This window comes from Gekko japonicus, unplaced genomic scaffold (genome assembly GCF_001447785.1).
Source record: "Gekko japonicus isolate JY-2015 unplaced genomic scaffold, Gekko_japonicus_V1.1 scaffold1466, whole genome shotgun sequence".
Lineage (NCBI taxonomy): Eukaryota > Metazoa > Chordata > Lepidosauria > Squamata > Gekkonidae > Gekko > Gekko japonicus.
In genome coordinates, this window is record NW_015170929.1 from 401,478 (window position 1) to 428,111 (window position 26,634).

Consider the following 26,634-nt stretch of genomic DNA (forward strand, 5'->3'; position numbering starts at 1 on the left):
CTACACTCTTGGAGACATCCCTTGCAAATGTTTCCAGGTACAATATTCTCCTTCAAACATATAAACGTGCAACTGGCAATTCTGTGGGACGAGGCTGTGCAACAAATCACTCTTGTCCGACTAATATTCTACTTGCTGTTTATATGTCATAGTATGCGTTTCAGTTCTGTTTTTGTTTTAATGATGTGTGTGTTTTGGGCGGGGGGTGGCGTTAATAGCTTTAAAAAGTGATTTTATCATGTCTGTTTTAAATTGTTAACCACCTTGGTGGCCTTTGTGAGGGCAGAAAGGTGGGATATAAGTTTTGTAAATTTAAAAAACCCTGTTAATTCTTCCACCCCCTCCTTTACCCTTGTCCCACACTTTCTGCAGGGGGCTTCTTGCCAGCCACCACACAACCTCTCTGCGGCCTGGCACCTCGGACACACACACACACACACGTGCCTCACAAACACCTGCGCCAGGCTTCCAGACTCCCTTGAGGCACACAAAGCCACCTCCCACTCCCCCACCCCATTTCTGTCTCACGCACTCCTCCTGCTACAGCACACATTGCCTTGCCTTGCCTCTCCTCCACTTTCATGTGCAGGACACACACTGCACTGCCGACACACATGCCAGCCCTGCTGCTAGTCTACTGCAGGCACTATCGCACTCCCAGCCACGTGCTCTGCACCACTTCCTGTGGATCTTACAGCCCTCTGACAAGGGCTCATCAGAACACACCTGCCGTGTCCCCCCCACACAGCCCCCTCATTCATCGTGCCCTCAAGCACTCCCCCCTCTCCCCACAGGCCACAGCCCTCTTCCTCCTCCTCCCCCCCAGCAGAAAGGGGCTCTACTGGGAAGATCTGGGGCTTATGGGCTGTACTGCTGGGATAGCCACGCTCACCCCGGTGCTGACAAGAGACAGCATGATGCGCTCGTTCAGGGCCAGCGTCTCCCCCTGCTTCATCTTAATCCTCTTCTTATCCAGACACTTCATCGCATACCTGTCAGGAATAAGGAGAGCAAAGGATCCTGCTGCTACGTCCTTGCCAGAACCTCGGGAATCGTCTCTACCGAGACCCCTCTGCACAGCTCTCCCAGAGAGCGGCCACCAGGGAAGCACAGAAAGATAACCTTTGGCCTGGTGCTTTCTGAACCTATTCTTCCCGTAGGCCATCAGAATGTTAAGCCAGATGAAACGCCTAGAGACACATCAAAGCTTTTTTTTGGGGGGGAGGGGGATGTTTCTAGGTTGCCTCCCCATACAGGTCAAAACAGAAAGGGCTCAGTTTGCCAATGACTAGATTAAACCAGTCTCCCTCTTATCTCATACATTCCCCTTTCAATTAACACTAAGCCTGTTAAAGGAAGAACAAACCTGCCTGAGTTTCATGTTGTGTTTTATTGGCCTGGCAGAACAGAAGTGCGCGGGGGTGGGAGTGGGGGGACGGCACCAAAGAACTATGCTGCCACCACCCACAGTGAAGGAAGGGTAGAGGGGCTTCAGAGAAAACGGGGGTTCTCTCAACTGGCACAGGTGTCATCTTTACCACAAAAGAGGGGCCGCCTCAGGATGCTCTAGGGGCTGAGATACTGGAAGGTACCTATCGTACCTTATAGGTTCAAACCATGTTTACATTTTGGTTTGCATGCAGCTGTGCTATTATCTCCCTCATAACCTGCCCTGCTCTCTTCCCTGCCCTCAGTAAAGTCTTTTTTGGTTTATTACAAATAGAGAAGACAATTTGTTTGGCTAAGGGGGGGGGACGGGGACAGACACCTGAAGTCAATTCTGAAATGATGGACAATTCAACTCTGTGCACAGTGCCACGGACTGTGCCATGGACAACTCTGTGCACAGTGCCAGGGAGTAACTCTGTATGGGACTACACTGTAATTCTACAGAAGTAGTGACTGTTCCCTGAGCTTTCTGTACACTGCTTGAGGGACTCTGGGTTCAGTGTAGGTTGGGCTCCCAGGAATCAGGGGCAAGCGGAAAAAAGACCTTCAAGCAGCTTGCTATCAGCTTGCAGCAGCTGGTTCCGAATGCTGTGAGCTTCCCTTCACACTCCCGAGGAGCAAAAAGATTGGCCATGGAGTTGGGGGGATGGCCACGATGGCCACTGCAAACCTCTGGGGATATTATCATTTCTACATATCCTCAACAATTCTGGGGGTGTAAAGATGAGAAACAATGAAAAGGCTACACTCTGTATGTTCTCAGACCTCCTCCCAATATATGGGTGAAAAGAAACAATGCTCCCTTAGATGCAGTTACACTGATTTTCGTCTTCTGGCCTGTGTCAGTGAGCACACGAGCAGGAACACACTTCTGTTAGCAAAGCTGGACCAACAAAGACTACCCCAGCCATCACTGAGGGAGGAGGGCAAGTCCATCCAGCCCCCTCCTACTGACATTCTGACTGCTATCATGCCAACTATCTGTGGGAAGAGCTGCGTGGCAGGAAAAGCTCTGAGCTCCTCAACCCTGACACTGTCTTCTGTTGTGCTGCCACCACTCTGACCAAGGCAGCAGAATCACCACTGTCACTGGCAAGAAAGGGCAACTGCGGTTTGAATTCAGATGTTCAAACTTAGTTGTAAGCTGCCTTGAAAACCTAACTGGCAGAAACAAAATGTTAAAATGAATAACCTAAGCTTTGCTTTGATGGAATTCTCACTTTACCCTCAACACAATGCCAAACATTACATTTTGCCTGTGTCTGCTTTCCGGCAACCGTAGACCTCGCCAAAGCCACCACGCCCGATGATGCGGTGGACACTGAAGTCATTCATGGTCAGCTAGGTCCATGGAAGAAAGTGGGGCAAAAAATGGAGGGGAAGGAGACAGGAAAGGAGAGGGAGGGAAGAATGTTAGCATTCCATGGGCACCGTATTGCTCCTGTAGCATCTCAGAAGCAACGTACATTATATGCTCAAACTTTTAGGGACATACCACTCACAGACGTGAATGGCTTTCCCCACATTCCTCCTTCACCTCCAGTCACGGCTGCTTGGGAGATTATTTCAGTCTGATTTTAGATCCTGACTCAAGATCATCTTATGTCGTGTGTAGGCTGAAAAAATTTGTTCTAGGGTACTGGCACTGGACTGGGTTCACTTAATCTCTCAGACCTATACAGAACCTTCAAACCCATAATTACATGTACTAACAGTGCAATCCTAAGAACATGTTCCTAGAAGTGAGCCTCATTCAATAGATCCAAATAAGATCCAAGTAGGGCTGCTTAGGATTACTCTCCAAATATAAAACAATAATAATAACCCTATCTCCCTGTGGCTACAAAGACTGTAAAGCTTGCTGATGCAAGAGCTAGGTTTCCCCGGCATGGCCAGTGCTTTGTGGATTCTATAACACTCTGGCATACACTGACAACTGTGCCCAGAGGCAGGTCTATGTGTAGTGTCTTTTGAAAGCTCTTGTGTTTTCACTGCAACTCTCAGGAATGCCCTCCCACCCTCATCGACACTCACATGGATGTTCAGCTCTACATTCTTCCACTGACAGAACCGTGTGAACTTGTCACTAGAACAGAAAGGTAGAAGGAAAACAAAAATGAAAGAACAAATAAAAACTCGCTGACAGCTATCTCCAACGCACATTCCTCTAAAAGAAATCCCCCACTCCAGTTCCTTCACTTAAGACTCCTCAAGCCCAGTAAGCTCTATTACAGAGACTCAACAAATACTCCAGAATGGAATGGTGCACACAAGAGGGGGATGCACAGAGATCACATGAGCATGTGCAGTTCTCCTATCAGCTGTACCTGTTTTCTCCCTCTGTATGGAACTAGGCAGCTTTTGTGGGAGATTCAAATGGGGCAAATGGCACAGGCGGAAAGCATTAAACTACCCCAGTGTTCCGGCCACAATCAAGTCTAACATTAAAAAAAAATCCAGGGAGATCCTGATCAGCTGTCTCCCATGTGACACCTAGTTCAGTCCCACAGCCCACTGAGTTCAACAGGACTTGAAACTTATTAAGGGTCCATAGCATTGCTGCCTTACAGCATGATCCTATGCATCACTAATCAGAAGTACATCCCACTGCATTCCATGGAGCTTCCACTCCTGAGCAATTGTGCATCTTCCCACCTTTGGAGACGTCTCCCATTCCCAGTCATTCCACAACAAAGTAAAGTTTACTCTTCATATCAGATTCATCATTCCCCCCCCCCCCAGTTATTTCCTCAGATAAACCCATTAAGCATTACTGAGGCATCTTCTCCCACTGGATATCCTTTGCCAAGAAGTCACAGACACATGCCACATAAAGTCCGTGGTCTTTGACACTCACCTCTCAAAGTACTTATGGAAGATATCCCCACGCAGGCACTGACAAATCTCTTCAATGTATGGCTGTCAGAGGAGGGAACAGGCAAGAGATTAACACCACAAATCTGTTTCCTACCCGCATGATCCCTGCAGCCCTGAGGATGCTTACACCAAAACCCCTGGCACACACGACTGTCACCAGCTGCACTGAGATCTGGCCCATAAGATGCTTCTCTCTGACTTAACGAATGGTTTCTCCCCCACGCACCAGTCTTGATGGCCCTGGGCCAAACGAGATTCTGGACTGGATGTATACAGTGACTTAGACCAAAAGCACACGTGCATTATAAAGCCCAGAAAGCTTGAAACGAGACTGTAAATAATTTTTCCTGCATGGTGGTTGTTAAAAATCTGGTATGAACACATTCAGAATAGCTTTTCTGTTGTTCCTCCAAGTGTGCACAAGGGCCAAGAAGTGCTTTGCAGCAGCATGGTGAATTCAGTCCCCGTCTACTGGGGGAGACATACCTGGAACAGGTCAGGTGGAACCTGCTTCTTGCTGAGGCGGCTCTGCACGTACTCCGTGGCACTCTTGGAGAATGGCTGTCAGGAGACACAGGAGTAAATGAGCTTGGATACCTACAGCTCTCCAGCCTCTCTCACAGGCAGCTTCCATGTGGGATTATGGAAACATGCCCCAGCCGTGGCGGCGGCAGCAAGAGGCATAAGAACAGGCAGGAACAGTGTCCACACACCCCACCCCCACCCCACAGACAGGGACAGTGTCAACTCCCAGCCCCAGCGCTCATTGCTGCACACTCCAGCTGCTGCCTGCCCATGCATCCACCCACACCCTTCACTCCCCAAAGGAGACTCAGAGTGGTTGACAAACTCCTTTTCCCTTCCCCTCCCCACTGCACTGACACCCCCTGTGAGGCAGGCGGGGCTGAGAGAGCTCTTGACAGAAACAGCTCTTTTCCAAGGACAGCTCTTGTCAGAACTATCAGATCCTTCTACCTGTTACTGAGGAAGAACAGTGGTTTGGATCCAGCCAGCTTTTTCACCCAGTCTCACCCAATTCTTCTCCTTACTGCTGCCCCTGTTCTATGTGGTTTTTCGTCCATGGAGGCCCCATAATCCCTGACGGTAGCCTTTTTGAGTAGTCAAACTGGACTCCCTCCTCCTTTTTCACTGATGGGAAAGTTGGTTGGATCCCACTCACAGCTTCCTATAAGGTGATGCTCTTGGTGGCTATTCTCTCCCCCCCCCCAAGTCGCAGCTGATGTATGGTGATGGCGGGGGGGGGGTCCCAAGGCAAGAGACGTTTCAGAGGTGCGCTTTGCCCTCGCCTGGCTCTGCATCACACCCCTGGTGATGCCCTGGAGGCTGCCCTGCCACCCTGCTTAGCTTCCAAGATTGGGTCTCCCAGGCCAGGGTAGGCGGCTGCCTGCAACTGCTCAAAAGTAAGGCTCAGACAGGAAACAAACCCATTAGCCATTAGTGGTAGGAGAGAGGGAGGGTGGTTAGGAAAGGAAGATGCACACTGGGACCAAAAATCCCACCCCCAAGGACAGGCTAATGGAGTCTGAACGGGTTGAGACCGGGGTCGGAGTGGGCAGCTGAATGGAAGCGTCAACCCCGTGGGCTGCAGCAGTGAAAAAGGCAAACTCTTATGTTAGGGATTATTAGGAAAGGGACTGAGAATAAAACAGCCAGTATTGTGGTTTAGCCTCATTTGGAGTATTGTGCATCGTTCTGGTCACCCTGTCTCAGAAAGGACATTGCAGAGATGGAAAAAGTACAGCGGAAGGCAATCAAGACGATGCGTGGGTTGGAGCCCCTTCCCCAGGAGGCTGAAGAATCAGAGACTTTCCACTTTAGAAAAGAGACGACTCAAGGGGGGGGGACACACATGATAGAGATTTATAAAATTATGCACGGGTGAAGTTGACAAAGAGAAGTATTTCTCCCTCTCCCAAAATACTAGAATTTGAGGGCATCCAGTGAAGCTGATGGGCAGCAGATTCAAGACAGACAAAGGTAAATACTTCTGTACACAGAGGATTAAAATTTGGAATTTGCTGCTGGAGGATGTAGTGATGGCCACGGGCATAGATAGCTTTGAAAGGGGATTGGATAGGCTCATGGAAGATAAGTCTATCAGTAGCTACTAGCCAAGGTGACTGAAGGGAACGTCCACATTCAGAGGCACTAAACCTCTGAATCCCAGTGCCAGGAGGCAACAACAGGGGAAGGCCTCAGCCTCCGTGCCCCACTGTGCTTGGCCCTCCAGAGGAACTGGCTGGCCCCTGTGTGAGCCGGGAGGCTGGACTGGATGGACCCTCCCTGGTCTGGCCCAGCAGGGCTCTTCTGATGTTCTTAAAAGTCAGGATTAGTACTCCTAAATGTGTGTCATGTATTGAACCACAGAAAATACTTGGGACTATTGGAGAGCACTTAACGCCACTTATATGGTATGAATGTATGAAGCTATCTGATAACGAATCATCAATAATAATTACCGTATGGCATTGTGATCCTAAGAATGTCTGGCTACCTGAAGAACTAGTTCTTTTTAGTGCTATGCACCACTAGGGGGCAAGCTAGACTTATTTTGGGGGCTGAGAGAGCTGTAGACTGACCCAAGGTTATCTGGTACAGGGTTATCTGGATGACGCTTCTGTCCTTGAGCCATTCCAGCCCGGCTTCCACCCAGGACATGGGACAGAGACAGTACTGGTTGCCCTGACGGATGACCTCCGCAGACACCTGGATTGAGGCGGTGTGGCAGCGCTGTTGCTGTTAGATCTGTCGGCCGCATTTGATACGGTCGACCATCAGCTGCTGGCCCACCGCCTCGCCGACGTGGGGATCAGGGGGCTTGCCCTTCAATGGCTTGCCTCGTTCCTCCAAGGTCGGGGACAGAGGGTAGTGCTAGGGGAACACCAGACCCGGAGGCACCCGCTCGAGTGTGGAGTGCCTCAGGGGGCTGTGCTTTCCCCGATGCTGTTCAACATATATATGCGCCCCCTCGCCCAGATTGTCTGGAGGTACGGGCTGGGCTGTCACCAATACGCAGATGACACCCAGCTCTATTTGATGTTGGGCGGCCGGTCGGACTCCGACCCTGAAGATCTGCACCGGGCTTTACAAGCTGTGTCTGGATGGCTCAAGCTGAGCAGGTTGAAGTTAAACCCGGTGAAGACGGAGGTCCTGTGCTTGAGTCGGACCGGATCAGGGTTAGGGCTCCCGCTCCCGGCCTTCGATGGGGCATCTCTGGTGCCAGCTTCGGAGGTTAGTAGTTTGGGAGTGCTCCTGGACCCCACCTTAACGATGGAGGCCCAGGTGGCGGCCACTGCCAGATCGGCCTTTTATCATCTACGGCTGGTACGGCAGTTGGTTCCTTTCCTTGACCGCAACGACCTAGCCACAGTGATCCATGCGACGGTCACCTCGAGGCTAGACCACTGTAACACTCTCTACATGGGGCTGCCTTTGTCGCAAATCCGGAAGCTACAGCTGGTGCAGAATGCTGCGGCCAGGTTGTTGGTGGGCGCCCCGAGTTGGGAGCACATCCGACCTGTGCTGAAAGCGCTGCACTGGCTGCCTATAGCATACCGGATTCGCTTCAAAGTGCTGGTGCTTACCTTTAAAGCCCTACATGGCCAGGGTCCGACTTACCTGAGGGACCGCATTTCCCCATATATTCCCCAAAGAGCACTTCGGTCGGGGTCGCAACACCAGCTGGTGACCCCAGGCCCTAGGGAGGCCAGGCTTGCGGCAACGAGGGCCAGGGCCTTTTCGGTGGCGGCTCCTACCTGGTGGAATGAGCTCCCGGAGGAGATCAGGGCCCTGCGGGACCTTGTGCAGTTCCGCAGGGCCTGCAAGACGGAGCTCTTCTGCCAGGCTTATGAGTAGGAGCCGCCACAGCCACTACCACCACCGCTTTTTTCCATCGAGGGGTAGGAGGGGTAACATCTTTACCACCCCAACCTCTCCCACTGTGCGTAGGATGTTATTTGAGAGTTTATTTATGCATCTGTAGTATTGATTTTAAATTGCTTTAACCTTGTATTTATATTTGTATCTGTAGTCTTTACACTGAATGCACATGGTGCCTTATGTTAGCCGCCCTGAGCCCGTTCGCGGGGAGGGCGGGGTATAAATGTAATAAAATAATAATAATAAATAATGTGGAGAAGTGCGGAATCGAGCCCAGTTCTCCATTCCTCCACTCTTGACCACCACACCAGGCTGCCTCTCTCATCTTCGTCTTCACCTAGATAAGCCCTGTCTACTCGGACTGGCAGTGGCTCTCCACGGTCCAGGTGAGAGAGAGAGAGAGAGAGAGAGAGAGAGAGAGAGAGAGAGACGTTTTCAACATCTGCTACTTGAGTTCTCTGGAGCTGGATATGCCAAAAGGGCTCCCCGCGTGCAAGGCGCATCATGACCCACAGTCCCTTCCCTAGTTGACCAACCCTCCTCCGTCAGGGATTGTGATCAAGTGGATTATGGAACAGATTTTCTATGCAAGTCCTAAGGGCTTTCCAGACTCTCCCATGGACAGCAAAGTATTTGAGAGGCTCACATGAGAGCATGACAGCAGCTCCTTCATGATATATGTGTCAAAGATCTGGCGGCTCTTCATTGCACGCTCCTCCTCAGAATCCAGCTTCTCATACTTCTTGATCTAGAATGAATAGGCAAAGTCACATCAGAGATACACAGCACCAGGATCCAGTCATTTGCATCTTCCTACAGCCATGACTTGAACCAAATAACTGAAAGGCTAGGTATGGCATACGTTTTTAAAAACATGTTTTGCTTAGAGACTCTTTTTGCTGCTGCTGCTGCTGCTGCTGTTGGGGGGGGGGAAGCAGATTACCGTGGCCCCCCCTGTCTGTGCTCGTTTCCACATGGGTGATTTGCACCAGGTCTGATGCTGCTGGGAAGTGGGCTCTGTTCCTGTTTCCCTCCAGCATCATGGCGTTCCCATGCACCACTTGGGTTTTCCTCTGTGACTTTCTCAAACCTGCTTTGCCGTGATGTTTTGGGGGAGATCTCAGCAAAGCTAGGCTGGCTGCTACGTGGGAAGGAAAGTCCGGGTTTTCCCAGTCCTGCCCACACAGCAGCCATTCCCCCCCCTTTTTGTCCCCATGCCAGCCCCTCCCCCTCTGGTGCACCACCAAGGGGCTCTTTTGAGTCTTTTAAAATGCATCTGGCATGTCAATAAAATGATATAGGAGCATGTCTATTGCTGTTTTAAAAAACACTCAGGAGCCCCACCCGCCATGTGCCACAGGGGCTGGAAGCTCCATGGCTCCTGTGCGGCATCAGCATCTGCAGCCACACTGGGGCTTCCACAGGAAAGCATCGCCGTGTGGAAAAGGCACCTGTGGTGGTAACAGAAGTGGCTGATTGGTGGGGACAACGAGGAAGCAAGGTCAAAGGGACAGGAGGGGCAGGAGATTACAGGGAGTGCAGTGCACAGAAGCTACAAAGCAAGAACTTAATTTTCTTACTTTAAATCTATTTTTATTTTAGAACTGAGACAAAAATGGACAGTATATGTCTAAAACCATCTAGCGGGTTACACAGTAAGGAAAATAGTGCATAGCAGACTTTTCCAGCCTTTGACTGTTTCAATATAGACTTTTACCCATTTTTATTTTTGTCTCCACATCCTCTGTCCAAAAGGCAAGGTCTTTCAGGATTTTGGCAGGCAACTATGCCACACACAGTAACTAGAGTTGCTAGGTCACAACCCAGAAATTCCCCCTGTATCTTTACATTCTCTCTCAAATAGGAAAGCAAAATAGCTGAGCCTTCTCTCCCCCACCCACTCCTATTGGTTGGTCTCTCCCTCACCTGCTGTAATATACAGGACTCCAGAGACAAAAGTACCAGGAGGAAAATGGGCAAGAAGGACCCACGATTACCGGTCAAGAATTTAAAGGCACAGTGGGGAACCTCCTGAATTGCAGTCTAGCAATCTAAATCCTAATAACCAAAACGTGCCAGCTATACAAGGCAGTATTTCTCAAGGGCGGGCAGATCTGCGGATACCTAAATTCACCGATCGGGCCCACACTGAGAGAAAGGAGATTTTCCTCCAAACTTGGGCAAACCTCCAAGTTTGCAGAACAATCCAAAAACATTAAAAAACAAAGACTGTTGTGTGTTTTTTTAAATCCTCCCCAAACAAAAATGTTCTCTGTGCACATGTGCAGAAGAGGGCCCTGCTGCAGCTGCCTTCGCAGCGGCTACCGGGACCACCAACACTGCCGTTCCAGAGGGCTCTGCCGACTGCCAGTGGTCCTGCTGCCCACATGGCAACCCTGCAGCCAGCCACCACTGTGGAGGGAGAGGAGGCAGGCAGGGGGGCACTGCCGCTGCTGCCGCTGCTGTGTGTGTGTGTGGGAGGGAGAAGCAGGCAGTGACTCAGAGAGCCCTTGCTGCTGCTGCTGCTGCTGCTGCTGCTGCTGCAGGGACAGAGGGAGGAAAAAGCAGTGAGCAGTAACTACAGAGGAGTGGAAGAGGAAGCGACGTCTCATCCCCATCTCTGCAGCTGCAGGCTCAGCTGCCCTTTTAAGACTTTCTCCCAGCTTCTAATGTGTCAGACTTCAGGGAGAAGCAGCGCCAGAGGTGGGGTGTGTGAGGCTACCTGGCTTCCCTCCCTCCAGCTCCACAGCTGCTTCTCCCATGAACAATTAAAAGTTGGGATAAAGTTTTAAAAGGGCAGCTGAGCCATCAGCTACAGAGACCAGGATGCGAACGAGCTTCCTCTCCCAGCCCCTTGTAGTTTCTGGCTCAGCTAACCTTTTAAAACGCCCCTCCTCCTTTCTCATCAGTCAGCCTGCAGCTGAAGAGGTCAAGGAAACGAGGGGAGGACGGCAAAGAGAAATGGGGGGAATGTTGATAGAGAAGGGTAGTGGGGGGAGCAGGGCCGGCTCTTCCACCAGGCCAACTAGGGCTACGGCCTAGGGCGCAGAGCTCCCAGGGGTGCAGCGAGGCCCCTGCCGCCGCCGCCACCCCCCCCAGCATGGCTTTCTGGGTGCCTGCTCCACAGCACACCCCTTCCCATCGGCTCACCTCGCACCCCAAAGGGAGAGAGGGATGTGCACCTGGGGGGGGGGGGGGGGAGACAGCAAATCCCAACCTGGAGTCAGGCAACCCTACTCCCTCACTCCCCACCAGTGGCCAGGGAGGACCTCACAACTATACCTACATGTGAAAACCCAGAACCCAAGTTCCACACAAAAGATATCTTCATTCTATTGTAAACACAGTTCCCAGCCTGGCACAATAAATCTTTGAGAAGAGATGATAGGGAGAAAAGCACTTAGCCAGCAAGCAACTTTAACGCCCTATCCAAGATACAGAATGGAAATAAAGACAAAAATACAAGACAGAAAGTAATTGCAATGATACAACAATTCATGTTTTGCACAGTCCTAATGTCTGGTTGTGTTACTTTAAGCTAGGGCCCAATTAACGTTCCAAAACCAGGTTTTCTGGCTAGTCCACAGTAAACCAACCTAGAGGAGACAGGTCAGAAGTTGCCCAGGTAGAACCAGGAGGTGCTGTAGAATAAGCAGGGAAGGAGTTTCAGATAGGAAGGGAGGACTCTCTAAATACGATAAGAAAAGGGAAGGACCACCTGGCAATGGGTCTGACCAGCCTGATACAGAGGATGGAGAAGTTAATCAGTGGTGACTGGGTAAAAGGATGTGGAGGATCAAATTCAGGAAGGAAAGCAGAGAAAAGGAGAGGAAATCATACTCCAACCGTCTTGAAGACAAAGCGTCTGGTGACTTAGCACTCACAATGGTGGAAGAAGGTTCTGGAGGGGAACCAGCTACCAAGATGGAGAGCTTCAGATGCCTTTCTTATGCACCTGGAGTTACCTGGGCACCAGTGGAGGAGCCCTGCTATTTGCCCCGGCTTGGTGCAGAACTAGCACCCACAATGGCACTAGGCCAAAGCTTCAAAACCTGGCTGCCCAATGGTGGGGTTCTGGTTCCATTATGACTGCTACAGCATCAGGATTTGAGCCCACTGTAACCCAAGAACCTTCAAACGACAAACCTGTACACAAATATTTCTTGAATGGAGAACAAGGAAGATTGTATAGAATCATCAAGCCTTCTTTCCTACTCAGCAGCTACAAGTAGGTAGCTCAGAGGTCCCCATCCTTTTTGAGCCTGTGGGCACCTTTGGAATTTGGAGAGAGGATGGTGCACCACCTCAAAATGGTTGCCACAGGAGACAGAGCCAAATATCATACTTTCCTCCTCATTTTGCAAAAGAATTGCAAAAGGGGAATAAAAATAAATGGAGGAAAGCTCCCCCCCCCCGGGGGGGGGGGGGGGGAAGGGGGAAAGAAGGGAGCAAAGGTGGGGTGGGTGTGGGATGCACCTTCCCCACGTTTAGGTCTGTTTTCGTCCCTTCTGGAACAGGCCTCCTCACTACTGGAAAGGGATCCTCATCCCCAAATTAATTTTGGCAAATGGTCTTTTGCCACAGTGTCCTAGGGAATTCAACCTTCTGCATCCCAGGTCAGAGAAAGCAATCTGGGTGCAACTATAATGCAACTGGGATGGATCTCTCTCTCTCTCTCTCTCTCTCTCTCTCTCATTCACACATAAAAGGCCTCACCTCTTCATAGAATTCCACCAGTGGCTTGGCCTCCTCCATCTGATTCAGGCAGAAGTCTCGAAATAGCAAGTACCCTAAAAAATACATACAATTGTCAGCAGTTAGGGACTGATGCACCCTCCTGTAAATCAGACAGTTGCCCCTGTCTGAACCAGCAGTTCCTGGAAAGTCTGTTTCTGTATTCCATTCCTCGTACCAATAAAACCTGTAAGGGAAATTTGTCTGCAAGCCTGTAGCCCATGGGGAGCGCCTCCCCCCCATGATCTTACAGGCCCCTCCTCAATCCTCAGCTCCCCCACCCCACCCTCGCTGCCCTCAGCCCAGGAGCCGGTGACTCCACGCCGCCTGCTGCTGCCCCAGCCAACCTTTCAGGTGCCTGGAGGGCAGAGGGGAGGGCTGCTGAGGGGGGGACACCTGCCGCCCGCCGTGCCTCTCTCCTGGGCACCTGACTGCCGCCCTCCCTGCCACGGCCAGCCGGGCTCCCGTGAGGAGGAGGAGGAGGAGGAGGAGGAGGAGGAGGAGGCTCCCTGCTCTCTCCCCTGCCCGGCCTCCGCCCCTGGAGACCAGTTGGGCAGGGCTCCTGTCCTCGCCGCCTCGGGGGGTGGGGCAGGTCACGTGGGGTGGGCTTGTTGCTGGCCCCCCCATCACCGCCCTTCCAAGGCTGGGGGGGTCAGCGGTGGGTAATCCTCTCCGAGTCCGAGCCTTCTCCCCTGCGGCAGCGGCAGCAGCCTGGACGCTTGCCTTGCCTTGCCGGAAGGGCCGGCCCAAGGCTTTTTTGCGCCCTTGGTGGGGCTACCGTCTGGCGTCCCACCACGTGTGCCCACCAATTATGGGGTTGCCAACCTCCAGGTGGGGCCTGGAGAGAAGGAAGTCTCCGTGAATCCGCCAAAGAATAATCCCCCCCTTTTCACTGCCTTCGGAGAAGCCCAGCCGGGGTGGGCAAGGGGCCCTTTGGTCTGCCCCTCCCACGCTCCCGGGGGAAGTCCGCCTCTTGGCGAGCTGCACCATACGCCGCGTTCCATGCAGGCGCCAAGAGGCGCCTCCTTGTCTTCTGCCGGGCATTGCCAGCCGGCGAGCCCAGGTGAGGGGAGGCCGAGGCTGGCCGGCAATTCCTTTTCCTGCCTCCCCCGTCACTTGGTTGTACGGGGACGCCTCCTGCTGCTCCCCAGTAGGCGGCCGCCAGCCCGCCTCTCTCGCTGTGGTGGCTCAGCTGCCGCCAGGAGGTGGTGGCCTGCACTCCCTCCGCGCCGCTTGGCCTGCAATATGCCTCCGCTGCCCTCTGGCTGGCCTCCATGCCATTCTGCTCGGGGGACTGGCCGCTGTGCTCTGCCTGCTGCTGGTGCTGAAGGGCTGCCCGGGCGCTGCTGCCGCAGCTCGCACCCTACACCTCGCCGGCCACCCTCCCCAGCAGCTGCCGCGAAGTGCCCTATCCAGGACAGCCTCTTCCTCCGCCTCTGCTCCTGGTAGGGTCCCGCAGTTTTGCAAAACGCTCGCCACCAGAGAGGGAGCAGTAATGGCACGCGGGGGCTTTTGGCGGGGGGGAGGCACAGTTCGGCACCCCATCCAGGGCCCGGCGCTCTAGGCGAATGCCTAGTTCACCTAGCGGGTGAGCCGGCCCTGCTTGCCGGTGTCCTGGACCGGCGCCAGGCAGGAGTGCGTTGAAGGCGATGGCAGAAACGTACATGTGAACAGTCAACAGACATTCTAATATCTATTGCATACATTCAGAATTCTACTATCCTGAAAAAGAAATACACTAAAATACATTAAAATACAGAGGATTTATAGTCCTTCTTGTTGAGAATACATATGTGAGGACTATAATATGCAATAAACCACTTGTATTTATGGTTAGACAGTGTCATCGATGCAACGAACATGAAGTTGAGCAAACTTCAGAGGACGGCAGAAGACCGGAAGTTCTTGAATTTATAGTCCTTCTTGTTGAGAATACATATGTGAGGACTATAATATGCAATAAACCACTTGTATTTATTATTTAGTTATTATTTAGAAGTATGAGCATGGCACGGCTTGCCCAGTCTTGAAAATAGAGTGCTGGAGTTGGACTAGAATGACATTGGTCTTGTTCAGCAAGGCAAGTCTTACACAGACATATAATGGCAAGCCCCCCGAGCAAAACATTGCCCCCCCCCCGAGCAAAACGTTGTTAGCTACGGGGCTGTTTGTCTGACATGGAGCATCATGCTGAAAACACGGGGGATTTTTTGTGTTGTTGCCATCTTAAGAAAAGAAGACTTGCCTTGCTGAACAAGACCAATGTCATTCTAGTCCAACTCCAGCACTCTACTTTCAAGACTGGGCAAGCGGCTGCCCTGACCTTCCCAGGTACAGTAGCCAGTAGGGCTGCTGCTGAGCCCTGTCCTGTACCTCCGGTAAGTACTAAGAAAGCAGAAAACAATGCAGCTTTTAGTCCCTTTCTTTGCCTTAGTAAGAACAGGTCTCTGGTTTTGATTAAAAACAGCCAAAGGAGCAGGATGACGAAAGGGACCCATAGAAAAATGAGGTAAGAAAAATTGCATCTGTGTTGTCTCCCATTTCATTGGTACAATGTTAAAGGCATATGCAAGTTCTCTATGTGGCACCCGGACATCCTGCCAAGAGAACGATGACTTTGTCTTCTTCATTTGTGCCCCCAAGTGGCTGCCACCCTTCCCTTCTCCTCCGTTTTATCCTCACAACAACCCTGTGAGACAGGTCAGGCTGAGTGTGTGTGACCGGCCCAAGGTCACCCAGAAAGCTTTAAAAGAATTAAAGATGCACACATCAGAAGCGGCAGCAGAATCAGCATGTAAATGATAAAACAACAACATGGCAGCTACAGAGCAGCTTTCAGTCGGAACCTGTCACCTGAAGAGGAAGAGATTCCATAGTCTGGGCACCGGAGAAGGCCCCACCCAGGACAGCCACTCTGCTTCCTCGGACTGATCACTGTAGAGCAGGGCGCCAGCCAGCCAGGCGGTGGTGGTGGCGGCCTGGTCCTTCAGCTGCCCTGGTCCTCCAGGTTGCTCGAGGTCATTGCCAGCCCTTTGACTCATACCCAGAAACAAAATGATAGCCAACGAAGCAGACACACGATTGGTGATGGCTGTCCTCACGTGAGCCCTGGCCTGGATAGCCCAGGCTCGCCTGATTTCGTCAGGTCTTGGAAGCTAAGCAGGACCGACCCCGGTCAGTATCTGGATGGGAGGCCGCCCAGGAAGCCCAGGGTCGCTGCTACACAGAGGCAGGCGAGGGCAACACCGCCTCTGAGCGTCTCTTGCCTTGAAAGCCCCAGGAGGGGTTGCCCTAAATCAGCTGTGACTTGACAGCAGAAAAAAGATCAGACTATTTGGTCCTGAAAGCTTTTTTGCTACCAAAAGTGGGGGTTTCATTCTGTTGTCCTGGCTAATAGCTGGCATTCATCTCCCATGGATGTGTCTAATCCTTTTGGAAAAGCCACCTAAACCAGTGGCCATGAACACATTTTGTTTTTATGGGCATGCGCTCTGTGTCTTTAACAGCAACCCAGAAATCGACAAGTGTGGGATTTTTTAACATCATGCACCTCTGTGCTGATGAAAACAGTGGCCGGCCTGAGGGGGTCAGGAAGGCTCCTATTCTCCCACGCAGGTTCCCATAGTAAACTTGCGGGAAAAGTAACATCTAATTGGCCAAGTTAAGTTATTTCTTCCCCTGCCAGGCTTATTGTTAATCCCCCACTTTTCTTCCTTAGACGTTGTTAAGTATGAAGTTGCTCCTCCTTACCCTAGTATTTGGGGCCTGTGTGTGATTCCCTTCTTACTCTTTCTTGGGGCAGGATGGATGGTTAGTTTCTTGAACTTATTTTTTTTAAGTTTTTTTATTTTTTTTAACTACATTGACAAGGACCTACATATATACAAACATATATCACATCTTCTAAACATAAAAGTGGGAGTACATTGTGCTTACATATCGCTTATTGCCTCTTATTCCAGGGGTAGGGTAAAAGGTAGGGTTTTCCCCATTAAGAACATAAGGCCCATCCAGTCCAACACTCTTCTGTGTCACACAGTGGCCAGAAATACCAGGTGCCACCAGGAGGCCCACCAGTGGGGCCAGGACACTAGAAGCCCTCCCACTGTTGACCCCCCCCCCCCAAGCACCAAGAAGACAGAGTATCACTTGCCCCGGAGTCCTGATAAGCGTGTACTACGTTGCTGGCTGTGGGTTCTGACGTTCTGTTAAGAATCCTTCATTCTCTATCTACGCGCCTCTCTCCCTAACCAAGATGAGCGCCGGAGAGGAGAAACTGAACCCTTCGGAAAAGGAGGGGGAGGGAGAGGAGGAAATCCCTGTCCCTATCCCAACCCAGCAGGTGACACCAGTGACCACCAAGCCACCGGTGACTGTGGCTGAGAAGGGAACCGTCCCAAAGACGACATCAACCCTGGTGTTCCCGACCCCCTCGGGGCCGCGGCTGCTGCCCGGCCTGGATTATCGTCCAAGCTCCAGGTGGGGTCAATTCAACCCGGATTTCACTGCAGAGACTTATATGCTTACGCAGGGCCCCGGGAGAGACAGCAGGTTCGACCTGGGATTTACCGCTGGAGGTTTTCCCCCAAATGGGGCCTCCTTCGAACCACCGCCGGCCCTGTGGGTAACGGAGCGATCCAAGGTGAGGGCGCATGTCCCCGGAAGAGGGACTGGAACTGGCCCACCGAATGGAGATGGCGGATCGGGAAAGGCGACAACTGCAAAGGGATCTGGAGGGCCTGTTCCATGTGATTCCCACCGGCTCCCCCGGCACAGCCACAGCCTGGGGACGTGCCCAGGCCGGCCCTGGGGGAGGCCCCGGTTCCAGCGCTCCAACCTGCCAGCCCGAGAGGCCAGGTGATCCATTGCCCGAAGGACCTCATCGAGGCCACGTTTGACGGGAACCCTGAGGAGCTCTCCTACTTTGTGGTTCGAGTGATGAAGTTCGTGGAGAGGTCGGTCCACTTGTCCCCAGATGACAGCAGTCGCGTGGATGTGATAACATAAGAACATAAGAGACGCCAATGTTGGATCAGGCCAAAGGCCCATCCAGTCCAACACTCTGTGTCACACAGTGGCCAGAAATACCAGGTGCCATCAGGAGGTCCACCAGTTGTCAGAGAGCTGCCAATGTGTTCTGTATGTCTTTCCCTTCCCCCCCCCCATTGCAGTTCATAACCAGATCCTCATGCGCATGTCTGTAAGTCTTCTGAAGGGCTCATTTCTATGTCTCATGCATTCCTTTCGATATACGCTAGTGTTGCTTTATACTATCGTAATCAGCAAGATCACAGGTGGGGAAAGTCGGCTTCGCTTGGTCTGTAATGAACTAGAGTGTGAGAAGTGTTTAATTGTTTATCTTTTAGGAGACGTTTGTTCTCAGGCTTTGGGCGCGAGTTTGACAGCCCAACCGCGCGAGCGGGAGCCAAGTCTATTGGTTATTGCTATTTTGAAATGGCTTTATTATTCTGTGCCCGACCTTTCTGGTTATTCCAAACAGTGAACTTGTTCCAGTTTCTTCATGGCTTCAATAAATATTACTTTGCTACAAACGTGTATTTGATTGACAGCTGTGGATTCGGACACCAGTGGGGCCAGGACATTAGAAGCCCTCTCACTGTTGACCCCCCCAGCACCAAGAAGACAGAGCATCACTTGCCCCAGAGTCCCTATCTATACCTTGTGGCTAATAGCCACTGATGGACCTCTGCTCCATAGGCTTATCTAATTCCCTTTTGAAGCCGTCTGTGCTTGTAGCCGCTGCCACCTCCTGTGGCAGTGAATTCCATGTGTTAATCACTCTTTGGGTGAAGAAGTACTTCCTCTTATCCGTTCTAACCCGACCGCTCAGCAATTTCATGGAGTGCCCACGAGTTCCTGTATTGTGAGAAAGGGAGAAAAGTACCTCTTTCTCTACCTGCTCTTTCCCATGCATAATCTTATAAACCTCAATCATGTCACCCCATTGGCTGATCTGTTTTCAATACCCTTCCTAATAATCCCCAGCATAGCATTGGCCTTTTTTATTGCAGTCACACACTGTCGCGACATTTTCAATGAGGTATCTACTTATGCTTTAATCTACTGATTTTGTTTTGGGAGTTTGAAAAATGTTTTTTGAGAAATCTTTCCCAGCTGGGGGAAAGTAGGGGAGAGATCTCTTTCCAGGGTGGGGACAGCATTTGGGCAAACGTGGCTGCTGTCATACAGGCAGAAAAATGCGGGGGGGGGGAAGCGTGGCTGTTTGCCCCAGGGCAAAATAACGCGCGGTTGCGCGAGCAGACATCCCATGGAGGTCCTGTGGAGGTCCCGTGGTAGGAGGGAGGTGCTGATCACACCACAATCCTGTGGTGCGGCAAAAAAGCGGCACGCCACGGCAAACGGGTGGGGTTTTTTCTGTACACCGACGTGTGCGCATGCCCCATTGGGTGCTTGTGCACATCCCGAGGACACTTGAAAAGAAAAACCTTTTTGCGAGGGGACATGGGCAGGCGCCGGATGCCATGGGATTCCACCGGAAACGCGATCACATGCCCGCCCTTGTCCCGCGGTTTCCGGAAACTAGTACCTCCGAGGTACTAGTTTTTTACCGCACATCTTCGGAGTGAAGCCTCGGGTGAGCCATGGGAGCTCTACGCTTCCCAGATGTGGCGGTGAGACTCCGCCCGGAAAATCCGCCTATCTTCCGTCTCTCTAGCGTGCCTAATGCTCCATGTGACCACAGCCCGTATTAGGTAGCCTCCCTCGCTGTTAAGGGTTCGTTTCAACTAAAGCTGTGTTCAGAAAATAAGCTGTCTTCTCTGCCAGGAACTCGATTTTGCTGTCTCTCCCCCCCCCCCCCCCCCTTTTGGTCTCCCCCCCCCCCCCCCCGTGCTCTTCCCCCTCCAGTGAGTGTTGTGTATTGCAGGCATCATGGGAAATTGTGTCTTTGTACTGGACTTGCTCTGAGTTGTCATGTTTAGTGCCTGCAACTGTGGTATGAAATGGCTCAAATCGATGCTGCACACCTCAAAATCTCTTTCTAAAGTTACCCATATTTTTTCATTGTTGTCAAGACCTTTTAAAAATCTTTCTGGAGTTTAGAGAGATAGAAGTAAGACTCTCCTTTTCCTCCTCTTTTGAGATATGTAAATGCTGTATTTTTTTCTTGGGGGGATATATTATTAAAGTTTAAAAATGCTTTTTAAAAAGGAAGGCTCCTATTCTCCTGGCTTTCTGCAAACTATGCAAAACTTAATTACTCAAGAGGGCTTTTCTATGCAAATAATAGGTTGCACTGTACAAAATTATTCACAAAGTTACTTGGATAGATTATTAGGGACTGTGGTGTATCCTACTGTGTATAGTTTGTTTTAAGTTGGATCCTACTGTGTAATTTTGCTTAATTTAATGTGCCATGCTAACTATTTGCATTGCTTCAGTTTCATTTCTATATGGCTCTACAACCCAAATCCTATTCTGTTTATTGAATGTCCCATTGTGTTGATTGTACTGACTCACTCTGTGTTGATCCGCCTTGAGTCCCAGTGAGAAAAGCAGAGTATAAATAACATAAATAAAGAAATATTAAAGGCAAAGAGCCCCTGTGTGTACACAGTTTGGCAACTGTTATCATCTCATTTAACTTTGAACCATGAAAGTTAGACAAAGATACCTGAAATTTCTAACTAGAGCCTTTAAAATATTTGTACTTCTACAGGGACAATTTTAGTTTTGTAAGCTGCATAAAATACTACTGGAGATCACAAATTCCCTACTAGGTTTGTTTCATTACTTCGCCCCCAGTATCTCCCCCTCCCCCCCCATCAGTGTCCAGCATACAGAAATTACAAAAAAGAAACATTTCCCACCAGTTCATTTCCATGCCAGGTGAAGCTTCACCTCTTGCATTTCTGCTGTTTAAAAGCACAGCAACAGAGCTGGTAAAAAGATGAGAGGCAGCCATATTGCACACATTTGTTGAGTTCCCCTGTCAAGGCTAATCATGACTAATCAGAGGTACATGATATAAAATTTCTGTAAAGGCACTTCCATGGAAAGACCTGAAGAAACTCTACTTCTAGACCATAGCACGCAACTGACCACAGCTTCCTAGTACATACATTAGTGCATGTAAATGCAATTTTCAAAATGGGTAAGGCAGCCTTTTTTAAGGAGCTGCGGTGGCTCAAGTGGTTAAGATGCTGAACTGCAGGCTGTGGGTCGGTAGTTCAGCATTTCGAGACCCGAGTGTGCCGCATGACGGAGTGAGCTCCCGTCTCTAGTTCCAGCTCCTGCCAACCTAGCAGTTCGAAAGCAAGAAATTGCAAGTAGATAAATAGGTACCACTTCGGTGGGAAGGTAACAGCGTTCCGTGCGCCTTGGTGTTTAGTCATGCCGGCCACAGGACCACGGAAACGTCTTCAGACAGCGCTGGCTCTTCGGCTTTGAAACAGAGATGAGCACCGCAACCCTAGAGTCGGATTTGACTGGCTTTCGAGCAAGGGGAACCTTTACCTTTACGGCAGCCTTTAGTGACTTTGAAGTGTGCGAAGTAAAACAAATGTGTACAATGCAGATACGAGTCTCATCAATACCAGTTATGGCAACCATAAAGGAGTAGTTGAATAGGTTCTGCTCTCCACACTTGGGGAGCATACGCTGACTTCTCATGCATACACCACCTTCCTTCCCTCCTTCCCTCCCCCCCCCTCCCTCCCTGGCTGACTCCCTCCCAGCACTCACTCCAGTTTGTGGCCAAATGGCTCCTGATGTTGTTACTTTCCCCAAACTAGGCATGTACCAATCTCAGGTGAGAGGGGAAGAAGGGCACAGTGGCAGTTGGGAAAGCAACCACGGAAAGAGGAGAGAACATGTTTGAGGGGGGGGGGGTGAAAGCAGGGTATCTCATGCGGAAACCACAAGTGGCTGTGAGTACAAGAGGAAGCAACAGCGTTTCCTGTTGGGCGGGGTATAGTAACAGAAAGAGGGAAACAGCACTGCAAGCAAATTCTAGGCTCAGTGTGGACAACAGTCCAGTGTCACCTAGCCAGTCCTTAGCCGTTACCCTCTCTCTAACCTGAATTTTCCTCAAGATACATGATCCCAGTAGTCATCATAACAAGGACCCAACATTACTTATCTTTAAAAACATGACAAACAGGGATTCAGTAGACAGCCTCCCCTTTCATGTATACATGAGAAAAAGCCTTTGTTGCTCATGTGCTCTATCGGGGGAGGGGGGGACACCCCCACCTCATAAAGGTAAGGCTGGACAGGCTCTTGCCTCTACAAGAGTTGCATAAAGGCATCTTGGTGATGTTTGTATGGGAAGGCAGAGTAAAAATGCTTTTCAACCAAGCAATTATCTAGAAGGGGAAATTCTCACAGGTGCAGCTTCTCCCACGACTACAGTAATGGGGGAAAGTGCACCTAGGAACATCCTACTTCTTGTGCAGAGGAGGCCACTGAGGTTCTATGGTAGCAGAGGCGCTAGGAAGAACTTTTGCTGCCCATAATCAAGCACCACCAATCTTGCTCCCAATGCCCCTCAAGTGGGAAAATGTCCTGGTCCCCTGAACGAAGAATGGAACAGGAACCATTGCAGCACATGCAAAGAGGAAGCAGAATTTCTGCACGAACCTCAGCAGTTCTCCCCTCCCCCAATTTATCTGCACAGCTCTCAGTTCATCTCCTTGAGACCATGACATCAGCAGCCTGGGATGCAAAGAAAAATATGACTTCTTTTTTCCCAGAGACAGAATTTCTTTCTGTTCCAGTCCTGTAACATGACAAGCTGCACCCTGACAAAGTCCCTCTCCTATGAAAAGCACAGAAACCCTAACCCTCTTCTGCATCTGATCGTGCAGAAGAAAGCTTGTTAGCTGATGTGTGAAAGGGTCTCTTACTCACCAATCTTCTGAGAAAATATCTTGTCAAAGGTCACCTCACCCCGGTCTTCCAGGTATTTCTGCATAACACTGCGGATGCTGCCAAGAGACAAGGCACATAAGCAGGTTAGTAGGAAAGCACCTCTTTAGCTTTGCAGGTTCTTCTCTTAGGGAATCAAAATAAGCACTATCTTCAGAGGAGACCATGAAGACTCTTTATTCCAGATGTTGGGATGTGGTATCCAGCACTGGGTACCCCTGGTTTCATTCATAGGTTATGGGCAACTAGCTCTTTGAAGGACAGCCTCTTGTCTCTACCTGCACCTAATTGGACCCAGGAGCAGGAAGAAAAGAAAGGCAGTCTCTGAGACCAGTAGGTGACTGAAAAGAGGTTTGTTACTTGCCTTAAAGGAGAGGTCAGATAGAATTTAATCTGTGTCTGGGAGGTTCGCAATACAAGCCCATTAAAAAAGCCTTTGGACAATACTGGCCTTTCTTCTTCAGCAAGAAAGTGCAGGTCTGATTAAGGGTAAATAGGGTTCCTAGCCTTCAGGTAAGGAGATAAATATGTGAGATCTCAGGGCTGCTGTCCTGAATCCATCCGTTCTGGTAAATGCAACATTTGTTTATCTGGGGAAGGAAAGTGATGCTGAAAGTCCCAAGATGGTAAGCGAGAAGCTAGCTAAGAGTACTGTCTCCCTAGTTAAGAATGAACCTGCCTTTTCAGGGGTTGAAAAATACACCAATTAAACTCAGAGATGAGCTTGCAACATTCCAAGTTGGCAGCTTGCAAAATGCAGTAGGTGATCTAACCATTACAGTGCCGTGCTGGGCTAATATATTACAAAGGATCGGGGCTCTGTCGTGAAGCCATCTGCCCTCTTTCAAGTTGGACTATGGTTGGATTTCCTTAATAGACATTAATTTATGAAGTGATGCACACAGAACCAGCTTCTATGCAGAAACTTTGTAGCAACACCGCACAGGCAGCTGGGCTTTTCCAGGGCTTTCAGGTGTGAACACTTATGCTCTGCTTGTGAAAAATCTTTCAAAAAACACCTTAGGGTTCTTTTACCTGAATTTTAGCCAAATTTATTTAGAAATCACACTAAATGCAATGGGTTATTTTTGTACTTTTCAACAGTTTGACTCCATCCTTGTTTACTTGAAACTAATTCCTTTGGTTTATGAAGTAAATGTGATTGATTGTAATCACGATGCCCCGCATATCAGTACAACTCTGCTGAGTCAGTGTTTCTGACATGCCCAGTTCACATCCTGACTGATGCAGCTCCTGTGTTGCTGGGCTGGCTGCAGTGGACAGGATGACTGATGCAGCAGGGAATGCAGGATCCACCTACTGTGCTAGCTGGTCTCTCTCATATTGTGCACTTTCTTACAGTTAGTGATGGAAACAACCATGCAACACCCCCCCCACACACACACACACACAGGGGCCAGTTACACAAGTGTCAGAATTGAGTGGGAAAGCCTTTCCTGAATTGTTCAGCTGCAGGGGGGAGGGAAGTCCCTTCACATACAAAATTAGCATGTTGGAGATGTGCCTCTTCACCCCACTATGTTCGCTACTTTTCTGTATGCAGGGAGGCATTCAAACATGTATCATCTCCCACTTGCAGCCTGAAGAGGAACAATCCAAAAAAAGCTTTACCCACTTCTTCCTGAATGGTCAAACAGGCACTTGTTTGGCCTTAAATGCCGGCTGAAACACAAGGAGGGCTACGGCCTCAGCACAAAAGGCAACCGCATTGTCCTTAAAGGGGGGGGGTGATCTTTATGTCACTGTTTAGCCGGGGTTGTAAAATGAGAGAACCTCAACTCTGCATTACGATGATACAGCCTGAGGCTGGCCTGAGTGCTCTTCTGCCCAGGGATGGCAAAACAGCAACGATTTCTCTTGTGCAAGGAAAAGACAGACTTCTCAGTGGAAGAAGGGTAGCTGGCTGGCTGCATTTCTGGTGCTTGGTGCTCTTATGGAACTGGGATAATACATCTCCCGTATCTCCATGACAACTACCTCTGGGGTGGGGTGGGGAGATCTCATAGCAATATCATTAATGCTCATGCTTTGGGTATCCTCACAGTCTCTTGGTCAGGTAGAAGAAGAAGAGGAGATTGAATTTATACCCCCCCTTCACTTGGAGTCTCAGAGCGGCTGACAAACTCCTTCCCCTTCCCCTCCCCACAACAGAAAGACACACAGTGACTGAGGTGGTTGGGGCTGAGAGCTCTTGACAGAAACGGCTCTTTTTCAAGGACGGCTGTGCCAGAGCTTGTGACTGGCCCAAGGTCACATCAGCAGGTGCAAGTGGAGGAGTGGGGAATCAAACCCGGCTCTCCCAGATTAGAGTCCTCTGTGCACTTCACCACGACACCCAACTGGCTCTCTTCACAAGCCTTACCCCCCTTGACGGGGGCGGGGGAGTCACCACAGGGCGGAAGCACACATGGGGAAAGCGTCTCTGGTCATCTGTGGCCAGTAAGAATCTACTCCATATACAACTAGGTAGGGAAACATGTCACAGGCTGGTTCTCTTAAGAAACAGGTACGTTCAGGCATGCCAGAAAAATCACATGGGAGAACTTTGGTTGGCTTATGGAGCTCTTATCAACTGTGCATGTCCTTTTACTTGCAGAAGTTGGAAGAGTCAATGTTGCTTGGGGGGGGGGGGTTATATCCTGAGGGTTTAAAGCAAACTGACTGTGGCTCCTTAAGTCTTGTCTTGGTTTTCCACTTAGTAAAGGACAGCGGTAGATACAGCAGTGGGTTATCTAGAGTGCTGGCTCTCTCCAGCTCTCCTAGCACAGCCACTTAATGAAAGGCAGTCACTACTAAAAATAATCAGCCAGCTGTTGACAATGCTCTTGTTTGCTGAAAGGCCATTGGGGAGGAAGTGGAAGTTGCTTGCAAGCATCCTTGGGCATCAAGGGAGAGCGCAGGCTTGGATGGCCCTTTTACTGTTTCTTTGTTTTTTAAGCCCTTGTGAATTAGAAACCTCTTCTGAGAGCCTGGCTCCAATACTTTGGGGAACACTGGCTGCCTTCATGGCCAAGCAAAGAAGAAGGAAACAAACACACAGGAAGCGGTTTGATTCCTTAACAGGACAACCAACAATTTGTAGTAATGCCAGCGGATTCTGCCTTCTCATAAGTGTCAGGCGACTCTGGCTGTGACATACACAGAGGGAGGTCAGAAAGACCCTGTAAACAAAGAGCAGGGCTGCAGCAGCGGCTACTGAAGTCGGGACATGGGTTGCCCCTACTCATGTACTGTGCAGCAGTTGCTTACGCTAAAGCACATCTAACTGGTCTACACCCGCAGGTGACACCACTTCCTGACAGCAGCAGCAGACATGCACACAGCTCTTCTTTGAGGCCGCACTCTGACTGGGGTGGGAGGGACCAAGGGGGAAAAACCCTGCTACACAGCTTGGAGGAGCCAGTCAGAACGTTGCAAGGGCAGGAAGCACATTGATACCAGTGCTTCCTGCCCAATAGGGATTACAGAGAGCTTCTTTTCCTGACCCCTGTCTCTGCTCTGCACGGTTTCATGTTGGGCCTCTTGGCAGAGGGGAGGCTAACGGGTTCTGATGATGAGCAGCAGCCCTGAGTGCCATCCTCACTCTCCTCCCCCCCCCCCCTTACAGCATCTGGGTAGACACACAGCCTCCCAGGCCCAGTCTTCAATACACAGAGACAACGTAGTTTGTGGATTTGAGCATCAAGCCAGGATGCAGAAAACCCCATTTCAAATCCTTCCCTGACTGCAAAACTCACTGAACTG

General features: G+C 50.4%; 1 protein-coding gene across 1 annotated transcript in view; it reads right to left on the minus strand.

Moving 5' to 3' along the window:
• The window catches only part of ADRBK1 (adrenergic, beta, receptor kinase 1), a 49,539-nt gene extending 26,614 nt beyond the window's left edge, over nucleotides 1-22,925 (minus strand). Inside the window, exons 1-8 of the mRNA XM_015418825.1 lie at nucleotides 22,852-22,925; nucleotides 12,943-13,016; nucleotides 8,873-8,974; nucleotides 4,813-4,887; nucleotides 4,307-4,368; nucleotides 3,484-3,535; nucleotides 2,699-2,790; nucleotides 893-992 (exon numbers count right to left, since the gene is read on the minus strand). Of these exons, the coding sequence (XP_015274311.1) occupies nucleotides 893-992; nucleotides 2,699-2,790; nucleotides 3,484-3,535; nucleotides 4,307-4,368; nucleotides 4,813-4,887; nucleotides 8,873-8,974; nucleotides 12,943-13,016; nucleotides 22,852-22,915 (621 nt within the window). The 5' untranslated portion in view covers nucleotides 22,916-22,925. The remainder of the gene's footprint in view (nucleotides 1-892; nucleotides 993-2,698; nucleotides 2,791-3,483; nucleotides 3,536-4,306; nucleotides 4,369-4,812; nucleotides 4,888-8,872; nucleotides 8,975-12,942; nucleotides 13,017-22,851) is intronic.
• Between the last annotated feature and the right edge of the window lie 3,709 nt (nucleotides 22,926-26,634).